General features: G+C 40.7%; 1 protein-coding gene across 6 annotated transcripts in view; it reads left to right on the top strand.

Annotated features, from left to right (window-relative positions):
• Positions 1-13831, top strand: part of LOC122563232 (ladinin-1-like) — a 98309-nt gene that overhangs the window by 38558 nt on the left and 45920 nt on the right. For 5 of the 6 annotated variants that reach the window (XM_043716836.1, XM_043716833.1, XM_043716835.1 and 2 more), the window contains 2 exons: positions 10226-10350; positions 11784-12006. In XM_043716836.1, the coding sequence (XP_043572771.1) occupies positions 10226-10350; positions 11784-12006 (348 nt within the window). The remainder of the gene's footprint in view (positions 1-10225; positions 10351-11783; positions 12007-13831) is intronic. The other variant, XM_043716832.1, reaches the window with a different exon arrangement.

Below are 13831 nucleotides of genomic sequence, written 5' to 3'. Positions count from 1 at the left end.
TGCGGTGGAGGGCATCGTCGACGACGTCGGGGGGGAAATTGCTGTCCTTGAAGAAGGAGGCCATCTGGGATGTGCGTTTTTGGAACTGGTCCTCCTGGGAGCAGATGCGGCGGAGTCGAAGGAATTGGGAGAATGGGATGGCGTTTTTACAGGGGGCAGGATGGGAGGAGGTGTACTCAGTGGTTAGCACTGCTGCCACACAGCATCAGAGATGCGGGTTCTATTCCAGCCTTGGGTCACTGTCTGTGTGGAGTTTGCACATTCTTCCCGTGTCTACGTGGATTTTCTCCAGGTGCTCCGGTTTCCTCCCACAATCCAAAGACGTGCAGGTTAGGTGAATTGGCCATGCTAAATTGCCCATAATGTTCAGGGTTACGTGTGTTAAGTGATTTCGTCAGGGGAAATGTAAAGTAATAGGGTAGGGGAATTGGGCTGGGTGGGATACTCTTCAGAGGGTTGGTGTGGACTTGTTGGGCCAAATGGCCTGTTTCAACACTGTAGGGATTCTATGAATTATTGCTGCGTTCCAATGATAATCTCCTGACCAATCAGAATCAACTTGCCTGGTTCGAATTTAAATAGTTCACAATGACAGTTAACAGTTCCTGCAACCATAGTCTAACCATAATCCAACCAAACTGCACCTTCTCATGCTGTATAAATTGTTTTCTTTCTAAGCTAGTTGTTTTGTATTTTAGTTCTGATGAGTGTTAAAAGCATTAAATTAATATCCCATTTTAGCAAAATTTAAGAAGCACAGTGCTATAGCAAATAGTCCACAGTTGATCCCATCATCCAAATTTCACTTTCACCAAATAGTAACTTTAAGTGATCATTTCTGGGTGCTTTCCTCAGTTGTTGAAGAATTTCTTAAATCTACAATCAGCAGGAATGCCTGCTCTGATGGGTCTTCTTTCCTTGTTGTGCCAGGATGAATCTCTTTGATAAGAAACCATATCCCTCCATTGTCCATTGTGCTAGTTTGCAAATCCAAGCAGCCTCTTATACTTGCTAACCACGGAGAACCTGCTAGCTGTCTGTGATGTTCATTCATTCATTCATAGGGAAGCCGGTAACCTGATATCAAAAATAGCTTCCACTTTCCTCATGGCAATGAGGGGCAGCACAGTGGCTCAGTGGTTAGCACTGCTGCCTCATAGCGGGTTTGATTCCCGTCTCGGGTGACTGTCTGTGTGAAGTTCACATGTTCTCTGCGTGGGTTTCCTCCCACAATCCAAAGATGTGCAGGTCAGGTGAATTGGCCATGCTAAATAGCCCATAGTGTTAGGGCATTAGTCAGGGGAATGGATCTGGATGGGTTGCTCTTCAGAGGGTCAGTGTGGACTTGTTGGGCTAGTTGCCATGTTTCCATACTGTAGGGAATCTAATCTAATCAATGCGAATCAAAATCTGGGTAGAAATGCTGAGTACCTATCCTTCACCTCAATTCCTTTTAAACTGTAAAAGTTAATGGAAAGCTTATAGCATAGCTGTTTATAACCTGGAACCTTCAACATAATTTTAGGATTTTGAAAGGCTCAGAGTATACACATTGCAAACTCGGAGATAAGAATGGCAGTCTCTAAGTGTACATACACTACTTCTATGTAAAACAATCCAAGTCTTCCTTTGATCTGTCATAACTAAATCACCTAGACTTCCTGACAAGCCTAGTGTATATGAAGAATAGGTCACATGATACTGCTCTTCATTTACCCTAAGAGCTAAATTCCCAAAAGATGATTGTCTTCTGATTCTCATAATTGTAACCATTACTTCAATGTTTCCTTTTGCTATTTCTTACCTGGTTTTGCATCATGATTTGCCAGATAAAGTTCTTTCCCCTGACTGTCTATATATCATAGATTATTATTAGGAGCAATCCACCTTCTTTTCTACCTTGCCTATCTTTGTACAGGTCAAGCACCCAGCAGTTCTCAACTATGTTGAACTTGTTAGCATACCTCAATAATGTCCATTAAATCAAACTTATGTATTCCTATTTGTGCCATTAATTCTTCAAGCTGATTATGAATGCTTTTTGCATTCAAATATAACACCCTTAATTTTAAACTTGTGCTATTTTCTCAGATGTGACCGTTGTTACCGTACTTTTCCTGCAAGGACAACTGAATCACACTTCTGCTCCTCCTTCAGGTTCCTCTTTAGCCAGGGGAAAAGCCTTTCACTGGCACTAGATCTTTAAGGCTCCCAGTTGTGACTGCGGATGGCATTTTCCAACCTCCTCCCTATTTAATCTCCTACTATTACCATATTTCTTTCTGATTCCTCTGTATGACTCCCGTCTTGTGACATAATACTATGTTCAATCTTTCCAACCCCTTTTGTGATGATTTGAGGTTCTTCCATTGCCTTACATGTTTGAGTTGCAATCACATTGTCCTGTCTCTGATATCTAAACTAGTGTCTATTTTGAGGCATGCAACTGCCTCCTGGATCAAGATGTCCAGCTTACTTTCCACCTTCCTTATGCATTGCAATATTCATACCTCCAACTCAAACTCAATAACTCTGACCCCTTTGATCAAATTTGCTGCAAAAACAGTCCCACATGTTTTTCTCCATGATAATAGGAAATTCATTTGCTTTGTACCTAACTTGAGGTACTTATTCATTATCTTTGATCAAGTTACCTTTCATTTAAAAACAATGGGATAGGTTTCCTTTACTGATAGCTTGCTATCACTGCCACCATTCTAGAACTTGGGGAGATACACAGTCTACCCATTATATATTGACAAAATACTATTACTGTCCCCACGTGTGAATAGCTTGCTCCTCCCTCTAGATTTTGTCTTTTCTGATCTGCATCAATTAAACCACCCAGGCTTATTGTCAAGCAGACTTCAGCACATATCAGGTGAAAGTGAGTACTGCAGATGCTGGATATTAGAGTCAAGAGTGTGGTGCTGGAAAAGCACAGCAGGTCAGGCAGCACCTGAGGAGCAGAAAAATTGACGTTTCAGGAAAAGCCCTTCATCTAGGCTTTTGCCCGAAACATCGATTTTCCTGTTCCTCAGAGGTTGCCTGACCTGCTGTGCTTTTCCAGCACCACACTCTTGACCCCAGCACATTAGCCCTAAGTGTGAATGTTGGGTCCTTATCTATAACTCTTACAAACAAATCTTTACAGTTCTAAAACATAATCTTGTAAGGCTTACAATTGTAACAGACCAAACAGTCAATATGTCAGAATATATTTTATTAATGATTTGAAACACAAAACCAGGCCCTGTGATGCTGCTTTTAAAAGGGATGACGATGCCAAATAAATGGGGGTGTTTGGAAGACAATGAAAGAATGAAAATAATAAATCTAGAGGAGCAGAAAATGACAGAAGCAGAATCCTTGTCAGTAATGACTATTTGCAGCTGATACCAATCACATTAAACACATATTCACCAAACAGTTGCCTGAATATAATACAGAGTATGTATCTTCTGTGCATTGTTTGTCTTCATGGTAATTCAGGCTCGTTAATTTTGGACTGAGCTGAGGGAACATAGCTCACCTGGTTAATAATAGCTTGTGTGAGGCAATTCTTGTTAGCATACCTCAGTAATGTCCATTAAATCAAACTTATGTATCCCTATTTGTGCCATTAATTCTTCAAGCTGATTATGAATGCTTTTTGCATTCAAATATAACACCCTTAATTTTAAACTTGTGCTATTTTCTCAGATGTGACCGTTGTTACCGTACTTTTCCTGCAAGGACAACTGAATCACACTTCTGCTCCTCCTTCAGGTTCCTCTTTAGCCAGGGGAAAAGCATTTCACTCCGGCACTAGATCTTTAGGGCTCCCAGTTGTGACTGCGGATGGCATTTTCCAACCTCCTCCCTATTTAATCTCCTACTATTACCATATTTCTTTCTGATTCCTCTGTATGACTCCCGTCTTGTAACATAATACTATGTTCAATCTTTCCAACCCCTTTTGTGATGATTGAGGTTCTTCCATTGCCTTACATGTTTGAGTTGCAATCACATTGTCCTGTCTCTGATATCTAAACTAGTGTCTATTTTGAGGCATGCAACTTTCTCAACAGAAAAAGTTGGTGTCTCACCCATTTCAAAATCTAGGCATCAGCATGTTTAATTTTGGTTCTTTAACACTTCCTATATTTTGTTTGATTTTTTTTTTAGATTAGATTCCCTACAGTGTGGAAACAGGACTTTCGGGCCAACAAGTCCACACTGACCCTCCAAAGAGTACCCCAACCAGACCTATTCCCCTACATTCACCCCTGACTAATGCACCTAATACTATGGGCAATTTAGCATGGCCAATTCACCTAACCTGCACATCTTTGGACTGTGGGAGGAAACCAGAGCACCTGGAGGAAACCCTCGCAGACACCAGGAGAATGTGCAAATTCCACACAGACAGTTGCCTGAGGTGGGAATTGAACTCGGTCCCTGGTGCTGTGAGGCAGCAGTGCTAACCACTGTGACACCTCTTTACCCCCCCCCCCCCCCCCAACTTCAAGGCCCTTTTGTTTTGATGAGAGTGTAGTTTGTAAAGACAATAAAGCTTCATACAGCACTGGTTAAATTAAGTGACAAGGTTTTCTGACACCCTTAACTTGTCTTTAAATGTGCTTTCAATGCTTTAACTGTTAATAAAAATGTCAAGATTATTATCCATCAATTTTTTAAAAATCTGAATTGGCAAACAGAAAATACATAGATTCCAGATAATTTAAAAACATCTTTGCAGTCACAGATATGTTGTATTCACAGGTTTGGTGTCCTTAAGGTCACTAAAGGAAGGTTGAATTAGGATGCTTTTAGGGTAGTGTTCAATTTTTACTGAGTAATTCTGTAAGATAAAGAAAGTGAATGTTGTTTTTGTGTTTTCTGATAATAACTGGCAGAAATAAATAACTGCTTGTCACCATGTTGTAAGGGATGGAGAGAAGGTTTAGTGGTCCTTGAGCAAATAAATTGGACAACAGATGATAACATGAGGAATGCCTATTTTATTCATTTGCCAGTGCCAGCCAGACCCTGTAAACCCATGCTGAGCATCTTAAATAGAGAGCAAAAAAGAGAAATGTGTGTGAAGTCCAAAACTATAATGTTATACAGAAATAACAATACCTGACAACATTAGCATTAACCGTGCTCACTCCAGTATCCCTGCCACTCCCACCCAAGGAATGGATGAGGTTGGGTATAGTGAGCATTAAAGATTTATCTATAATGAACATATCCCTAACATGTTGCACCCACCTGGCTGAGGATATTAGAGTGTCTGACTGTCCCATAGTGGCGTCGTGGGAAACTTAATTAGCATCAGTTTAAATTGAGCTTCTGCAGTGGAAATGGGAGATGATTTCAAATTCATCACAGATACAAAGGTTTTCTTAGTCAGGAAAGCAGGTGATAAAGAGAGATGGCAGCTAATGACTCCACTGTTTTTGTGAGGAGCAAGAGCACTCTGCCCTTCTCTCCGCTGTCCACTGCCCCTCTATTCTCCCATCACAACCTGCCAGGAGTTCACTTGCTTTTATTCCCAACTAGCAATAGCTCCCAGCATCTCTGACCATGGCTTCCTACCACAGCTTAGCTTCACTTAAAGCTCCTGGCCACACAGCCAGTCAACTTAACTTCTGGGCAGTTCGGATAGGGACCGATTGACGATGTAGTTCTGTCAGTAACAGTATCAGGACCTCCATCTTGTCAGATCCATTGCCTGTTTTCACTTTGCCCTCCCATCCTCACACCTGCCTGTAAATGCTAGGGCCAACATTTCTTTTAATTGAATTTTACTTTAACTTTCTTGCGGATTCAGTTTATTTTGTAGCTGAGGTACATGCTCTCCCTGACTTGTTGTCTTGTGGTTTGTGGAATGGTGGGAACATATTTGCGATCTGGTCCCATAATAAAGATAATCCTGTGATAAAATAATGTTCACACCAATGCAGAGACCACCTCCATTGAAAAAACAAGTAATTGTTTGGGAGAGCAAAAATGAAACTAGACAGAACTGTCTGCAGTATCAGCATATGTTCTGTGCCACACCCTCATTATGTTTTCAGTTAAATCCTTTCTGTCAGCTATCAAGCTGTTGGACTTTTGGCTCCTGAAATTTTGTTTTTAAGTTTTCTGCCAAATGGCAATTATCACAAAAGGTCTCTTTTGCTTTATCATGGTACATTACATATTTGCTACTGTGGTCAGAATCATAATGAGTGTTTTAAATGAAGGGTACGCACCCAAAATGTTATATTTTTTTTCTCTTTTGCTAACGATTGATATGTTGTGTATTTCATAGCAATATTGAGTATAGAAAGAGGCCCTTTGACCCATCATATCTGTGTTAGCTTCTGAAAATAATTGTCTAATTGGTATTATTTACCTATTCTTTATCCATAGTGCTACTATTTTGTCCTTTTTATGAATGTTCATCTGATTTCTAGAGCCTCCTATTTTCACTTCAGAATCCAGCATTTGAAGCTTTCTTTTGTTAATAATATTCATAGTGGAATGATGATTTCCAACATTGTGAAAAATCACAAACTTGCACTTGGTTTATCTATAAAGGGTTGAAATTCAAATAGAAATATATTATGACTTTCTGTATTTTTTCGTATTACAACCAGACCCTGGTGAGGCTACCAAGCTATTACACTTCCAGATGGGATACTCCAAATTGTCAAGCCCCTGGGTGAGGAGGGACTAACTGGCTATCCTTCTTTATTCACCTTTGGGGGTGGCATGGTGGCACAGTGGTTGGCATTGCTGTCTCACAGCATCAGGGATATGGATTCAAATCCAGCCTTTGATGATAGTCTGTGTAGAGTTTGCACATTCTCCCCATGTCTGCATGGGTTTCCTTCCACAGTCCAAAGATGTATACATTAAGTGGATTAGTCATGCTTAATTGCCTATAGTATCCAGGGATATGTAAGCTAGGAGGCTTAGCCATGGCAAATGCAGGGTTACAGGGATTGAGTAGTGGGGTGGACCTGGATGGAAACTCTTCAGAGGGTCAGTATGGACTCATTGGGCCAAATGGCCTCCTAGCTCATTGTAGGGATTCTGTGACTGATTGCTCTGACTCCATTCTTCTATGACTAACCTGTCTTCTTGCTTGGAGGTGACATGGTCAGTTTACAAAGGGTCCTATACTATGTATACCTTTCTCCCAGATCAAATGAATTTGTTTTAAAAGGAGTCAGTTTAGCTTGAGCAAACTGTAACTTTATTAGTTATTAAATGTGAGAAAAAATAATGCAATATCATGCAGATGAATTAGAAATGAGGTGACTTTCAAAAACAGATAAAAATGAATAAATATATGGTGCAATTTCTGAGTAATTCATGAAAAGTGGATGTGTTACCAATAGCATTGACATTTGTAGTCAGTTTTGAGATATATGGCTTTGCCAGTTAATTACTTTTTTTTGTTCAAGCTTCTTTTGATTGTGCCTGTCTGACAGCACTCAGAATGAGAGAGAAAACATTTCCCTTTCTTTACCTGCAGTGGATGGTTGTTAAATGGCTGCACAGTGATCTTCACAATATCAGGGTAAAAACTAGGTAAAAAGATTTATCTCTCCACCCTCAGGCACTCTGCATCTTTCCTGATAGAACATAGAACATAGAAGAATATAGCGCAGTACAGGCCCTTCGGCCCTCGATGTTGCGCCGATCCAAGCCCACCTAACCTACACTAGCCCACTATCCTCCATATGCCTATCCAATGCCTGCTTAAATGCCCATAATGAGGGAGAGTCCACCACTGCTACTGGCAGGGCATTCCATGAACTCACGACTCGCTGAGTAAAGAACCTACCCCTAACATCTGTCCTATACCTACCCCCCAAAGGGCTTTTTCCCGAAACGTCGATTTCCCTGCTCCTCGGATGCTGCCTGAACTGCTGTGCTTTTCCAGCATCACTCTAATCCAGAATCTTCACAATATCAACATACACACAAAAACAGAAATTGCTGGAAAAGCTCAGCAGTTGTGGAGAGAAATCAGAGTTAATCTTTCGGGTACAGTAACCCTCCTTCAGAATTGATGGTAGCTAAAAAGAAGTAGTTTCTCTATGCTGAAAATAGGCTGGAGTGAGGGGTAAGGAGTAAATGTTAGCTGGAAATAGAGTTCAGAGAGGGAGAGAAACAGTTTTTTAGACAAAGGAGTGGGTCACAATCAGCCTGGGAAGATGAATAGATGCTAAGGGGCACGCTAGTGGCTAATAATGGATTGTGTGTAATAGCAGACCATGTGGCAACAAAGCCTGGTATGTAGGGATTGGGATAAGGAAATGGGGGAAGATACTTCAAGCCCTAAAATTGTTGAAGTCTATGTTGAATCCAGAAGGCTTTAGAGTTCCCAAGCGGAAAATGAGCACACTAGATCACATATTAGGGTTTCAGATTACTAACATACGTGGACTATGGTTGAAACCCACTTTTATCTGTCCATTCTGAAAAGTGGAAAATACTAAACTGTCTCTTCCCAAGACCATTGTGTTTTCGTAAACTATTGTGGTCACACTGAGATATTTGGGATTACAGCTAAATGTTTATTGCATTTCCAGCTGTGGGACCCGCGGGTGTAACTTTCCAGATAGCCACAATTTTTATTTGCAGTTTATTTTGGTTTTATCAGTTCTGTTTTAAAAACACGCATGTTGGAATTTTAAAAAGCTCGATCACCATAGGTGATCCAGGAACACCAATACCCAGTTATGACAATTTCCCACAAAGCCAGTAAGCAAATAATAATGTTGAGTGTGGATGCAAATAGCAGGACATTTTTGTGGTTTAGTGCTCAACTGAAGGCTCCTGTTCATCAGAAGTCATATTCCCACATAAATTTAGTTTAATTATCCATTGATTGCTATACTTGGAAACCAGTGAAACTAGATGGTCCACAATAAAATAATTTATAAATCACTTCAAAGGACAAAAACAGGGATTATCTGGATGGAATTTTGGTTTTGGAGTTAATGTTTGATTAAAGTTAATATGAATCCATGTGAACAGAGGTAGTGATCCATATTATTACAGATTAAGTTGAAATAGAAATCATAATGGCTAGAGAGTTTTCATATTTTCCTGCTGATTGCCTTGCTCAATGACTATCTGTAAATTACAAGAATCACAGAATCGCTACAGTGCAGAAAGGCCATTCAACCCATCAAGTGTGCATGGACCCTTCGAAGAGCCATCCTACGCAGACCTGCCCCCCGCCCCAGTAACCCCACATTTCCTAAGGCTAACCCACCAAACCTGCACATCTCTGGAGACAACAGGGCACTTTAGCATTGCCAATCCACTTAACCTGCAGATCTTTAGACTGTGAGAGGAAAGCGGAGCACCTGGAGGAAACCCACACAGTCCTTGAAGGCTGAATTCAAACCTGGACCCTAGCAGCAATGCTAATCACTGAGCCATCGTGCCACCCCATTTCATGATCCACCAAATTAAATGTCTCACCTGTATCGTGCGGTGATGTTGTCAAAATGATATGTTTGTGTCTGTACAACAGCACTCCAAGCCAACACTACTGGATGGCAGATATCTTTTCTATGCCTCACACCCAACTTCCAAGAAAATTGCAGTACTGTACTTGGAGATGAAGGCAAGGTGTAACAGATGAGCCCAACAGCCCATCTACCTAACCCTTATTGCACCACCAACCATACATGGGGTATAATCTACAGACCTTGCATTAGATTTATCAGCCTTTTCAGAACCAATTTGAACTGCAAGCAAATGTTCCACCCCCAAAGCCCAGTAGTCTGCCTAAGAAGACAAATTTGTGCTGTGACTGTTGTTTCAGCAGAATGCATATTGTGTTCATGTCTGCTAGGCATCGCTTGTAGGACAGAGACAATGATGACTGTCGGTGTAACAAGCCTGACCCTTCAAAAGGTTCTGCAACTCAAGGCTGAGTGTAATTTCCCAAGTATAGTGAAGTTGGGAGCCAGTTTGTCCAGGCCTGTACAGCCTGCTGTCAAACCATTCCATATGAAGGTCCTCTGGGAATTTTCTTTGGAGTCTGGAAGAAGAATTCTTGAAGTTCAACTCCTTGGTAATAATGTACTCAACAGAACTTTTCCTAACGTACTAATGTACAAAAAAAATCCCTGTGACATATTTTCTAATTTGTTACAAAGATGCATCACAAATTGGAAATGGTAATTGAAATTTCTTTACATGGATTTTTTTTTTACTTTTTAAGCAGGAAAAGGAGGCCAACAGCAGTGTAGCCAGGACACAGAATCATTCTGGTAAAGAGAACGCCTGCAGTCAATCACCTCTTCAATCGCCTCTCAGTCCAGTACATACCACACGGGCTTTTATAAGGTAGGAGGTCCCAAAAATGTATGTTATTTCATATTGTGCATTGTATTATTGTTAAAATTTCTAATTTGTCTCACGTATCTGCCACCAGGTAAGGATCAAAATCCTCACATTCAGGAAATTTATCATTTCTAATTAATGAAAGATTACTCATTCTAATTAATTTTGATTTTGCTACAGATTATGCGCATAAAGTAATTGCAGATGGTAAGGTGTAAATTTGCCTTCAACAATTGACATAATTGGGCCAAAAGATATTATTATCTGATCAGGCCAGACAATTAGGCCATAATTTGATCTCTTGAGGATGAGAATATTTGGATTTGAACACTAACTTTTTATAGGCAAGCCGATCTTGGAGCTTACATAAAACCATGGCAGAATTAGGCTATTCAGCCCGGCAAGCCTGATCTGCCCTTTGATCATGGCTGGCATGTTTCTCAATCTGATTCTCTTGCCTTCTATTCCGAATCCTTGACCTTCCCCTTTACTAATCAGAATCTGTGTCTGTCTTTAATACACTCAAGGCCTCCACAAGCTTCTGTGGCAGTGTGCTTCATTAAATAACCACTCTCTGGCTGAAGAAATTCTTCCCCATCTCAGTTCTAAAGCATCGTCCCTTCACTTTAAAGTTGGACCCTCAGGTCCTAGTCTTCCTACTAGTGGAAACATTGTCTCCATGTCCCCTCTGTCCAGGTTTGTTAGTATTCTGTAATTTTCAATGAGAATCCTCCTAATTCTTATAAATTCCATTGAGTACAGACCCAAAGTCCTCAACTGCTCCTCACACAACAAGCCCGTCATTTTCAGGATCATTCCTTTGAACCCTGTCTGGACCCCTTCCAAGGCCAACACATCCTTCCTTAGATACAGGGGCCCTAACATGTTCACAATATTCCAAATGCAGTTTGGCCAGAGCCTTATACAGCCTCAGCAGTAGCTATGTGCTCTTGTACTCCAACCTCTTGAAATAAGTGCTAAAAATCAAAATCCTCAAAATATTTATTTGGAGGATTCCACTGCCTATTTATTTATTATCCATACGATGCCCTGAACAGGTTAAACTCTTTTTACTGCATGCCATCTTTACCAGTGTATTGGGATTACAAACTACCCAGTTTTTTTGGGGGGGGAAGGGAATAGTTATGTTCATAATGAATAGCTTTCTCTTTAACTTGGCAATGTAGTACTCCACCTTGTGGTCATTGTGAGCAGCGCTCAGAAAACTAGTATTTTCAAATAAGCCCGTTGGACAATAACCTAGTGTTGTGTGACTTTTGACATTGTGAGAACTGATGAAGCTTATTATCATTATTTGTGGTTGGTAATATTCAAGGGTTGTGAAAGACCTGCAATTTTATTGCTTGCTGTTGGATACGTGCTATGTTACAATTCACATTTGCATTAAATATCTTTCTCCATTTGCATTCACACAGCTTAGGAAAGCCAAAAGAAGTGAAAAGTCCAAGGTTGAAAACACAGCTGAGTTTCGAGAATGACAAATGCTATCAGCAAGAAAACAGCAGCACATCGATTGCAAATGATTATTTCAGACCTCAGGCAAAATCCACTGAGCCTAAAATGGGTGAAAGAAGAGGATGTGAACAAACAGGACAAGAGCCCCCTAAACGAGAAAGTGTCAGCAAAGCAGGTACACAGGTAAGGCAATAGATTCCAATGGTTGCTATGGAACCATAGAATGGTTGTAGCAACAGTGATTCAAATTAATCATATGTGCATGCCTTTCCCCTGTAGCCTTATACATTTTTTTTCTCTTCATGTTATCACCCAATTCTCTTTTTCTGGCATTTATTGAAAATGCTTCCACCATGTTTGCAGGTAGACCATTTTGTATTTCTTCTTCTGCGAGTCTCCTTAAACAGGCACCTTCTGTTTTTGGATCCTTCTGCTGATGGAAAGATTGTCTTCCTGTCTGGTCCCTACTCTGCCCAGACCTGATATGATTTTTGAATACTCTAATCTTCTTTTCTCTAAAGAGAATTAAGTGAGAATCTAACCATCACCTGCAGTGTCGTCAACCTATCCATGTAACAAGTTCCATATTCCTGGAACCATTCCCACATATCTTTTTGACACTCCCCATAATGGCTTCACATTCTTCCTGAAGTGTGCTGCCCAGAATTGGATATGATACTTCATTGATAGCTGAACAAATGTGTTGTACAGGTTTACCACAATTCCCTAGCTTATGTTCCTCTATTTTATTCTATGATGAAGAAAGTATATTTTTGGCAAATTAAAAAATACTGCTGTTAGGGCAGCATGATGGCTCAGTGGTTAGCACTGCTGCCTCACAGCGCTAGGGACCCGGGTTCAATTCCAGTCTTGGGCAACTGTCTGTGTGGAGTTTGCACATTCTCCATGTGTCTGCATGGGTTTCCTCCGGGTGCTCCGGTTTCCTCCCACAATTCAAAGATGTACAGGTTAGGTGAATTGGCCATGCTAAATTGCTCATAGTTTTCAGGGATGTGTAGGTTAGGTGCATTAGTCAGGGATAAATGTAGAGTAGTAGGGTAAGGGAATTGTTCTGGGTGGGTTACTGTTTGGAGGGTCGGTGTGGACTCGTTGGGCTGAAGGCCCTGTTTCCCCACTGTGAGGTTTCTGTGTACGGATTCTATGTTTATATCTTCCAGAATGCCATATGTCTTATTAAATGCTTTTTCATCATTCCCTTTAGTTTCAATGTACACAAATGTGCTCTCTCTCTGCATGGTGACTTCCTTTAGAATTGTATCCTTTAATTGATATTGTCTTTCCAAAGCAACTTCGTACATCTTTATATTAAATTTAGTTTGTCATTTGTCCACCCTTTCTATAATCCTGTGCATTCTTGATATTTATTACCTTCCTCCTCATAGTTGATAACATTTTCAAGTTTATGTAACAGTTTTGTTCAAGAAACTGGGCATTACCCAGGCTTTACAGCAAGAGCACTTGTTTTATTTTTACGACATAATCCTGTCAGCATACAATTTCGCTGAGGTCCCAAGCACAAATGGATCTGGGAGTTAGATTTTAGAAATCCCATAAAGGTCTTTTGAATTTGCTGATCAATACTTCCTTCTCAATCACATCATGAAAAGTAAGTTAGTTGATCGTTGTTGTGGTATATAGCAGAATACAAATGATTCCTCATTCACTGATATAATACTACTTCAAAAATAACTTGGTGTGCTGAGTGATTTTTAAAAGTTGTGCTAACAGGAAGATTCACAGCAGGTCAGGCAGCATTCAAGGAGCAGGAGAATCGACGTTTTGGGCATGAGCCCTTCTTCAGGAATGAGGAAAGTGTGCCAAGCAGGCTAAGATAAAAGGTAGGGAGGAGGGACTTGGGGGAGGGGTGTTGGAAATGCGATAGGTGAGGGTGATAAGGTGAGGGTGATAGCCGGAGTGGGGGTGGGGGCGGAGAGGTCAGGAAGAAGATTGCAGGTTAGGAAGGTGGTGCTGAGTTCAAGGGTTGGGA

This window comes from Chiloscyllium plagiosum, chromosome 26 (assembly GCF_004010195.1).
Source record: "Chiloscyllium plagiosum isolate BGI_BamShark_2017 chromosome 26, ASM401019v2, whole genome shotgun sequence".
In the NCBI taxonomy this organism is placed as follows: Eukaryota; Metazoa; Chordata; class Chondrichthyes; order Orectolobiformes; family Hemiscylliidae; genus Chiloscyllium; species Chiloscyllium plagiosum.
The sequence above is the reverse complement of the archived record's forward strand: the minus strand, read 5'-3'. Positions and strand labels throughout refer to the sequence as shown.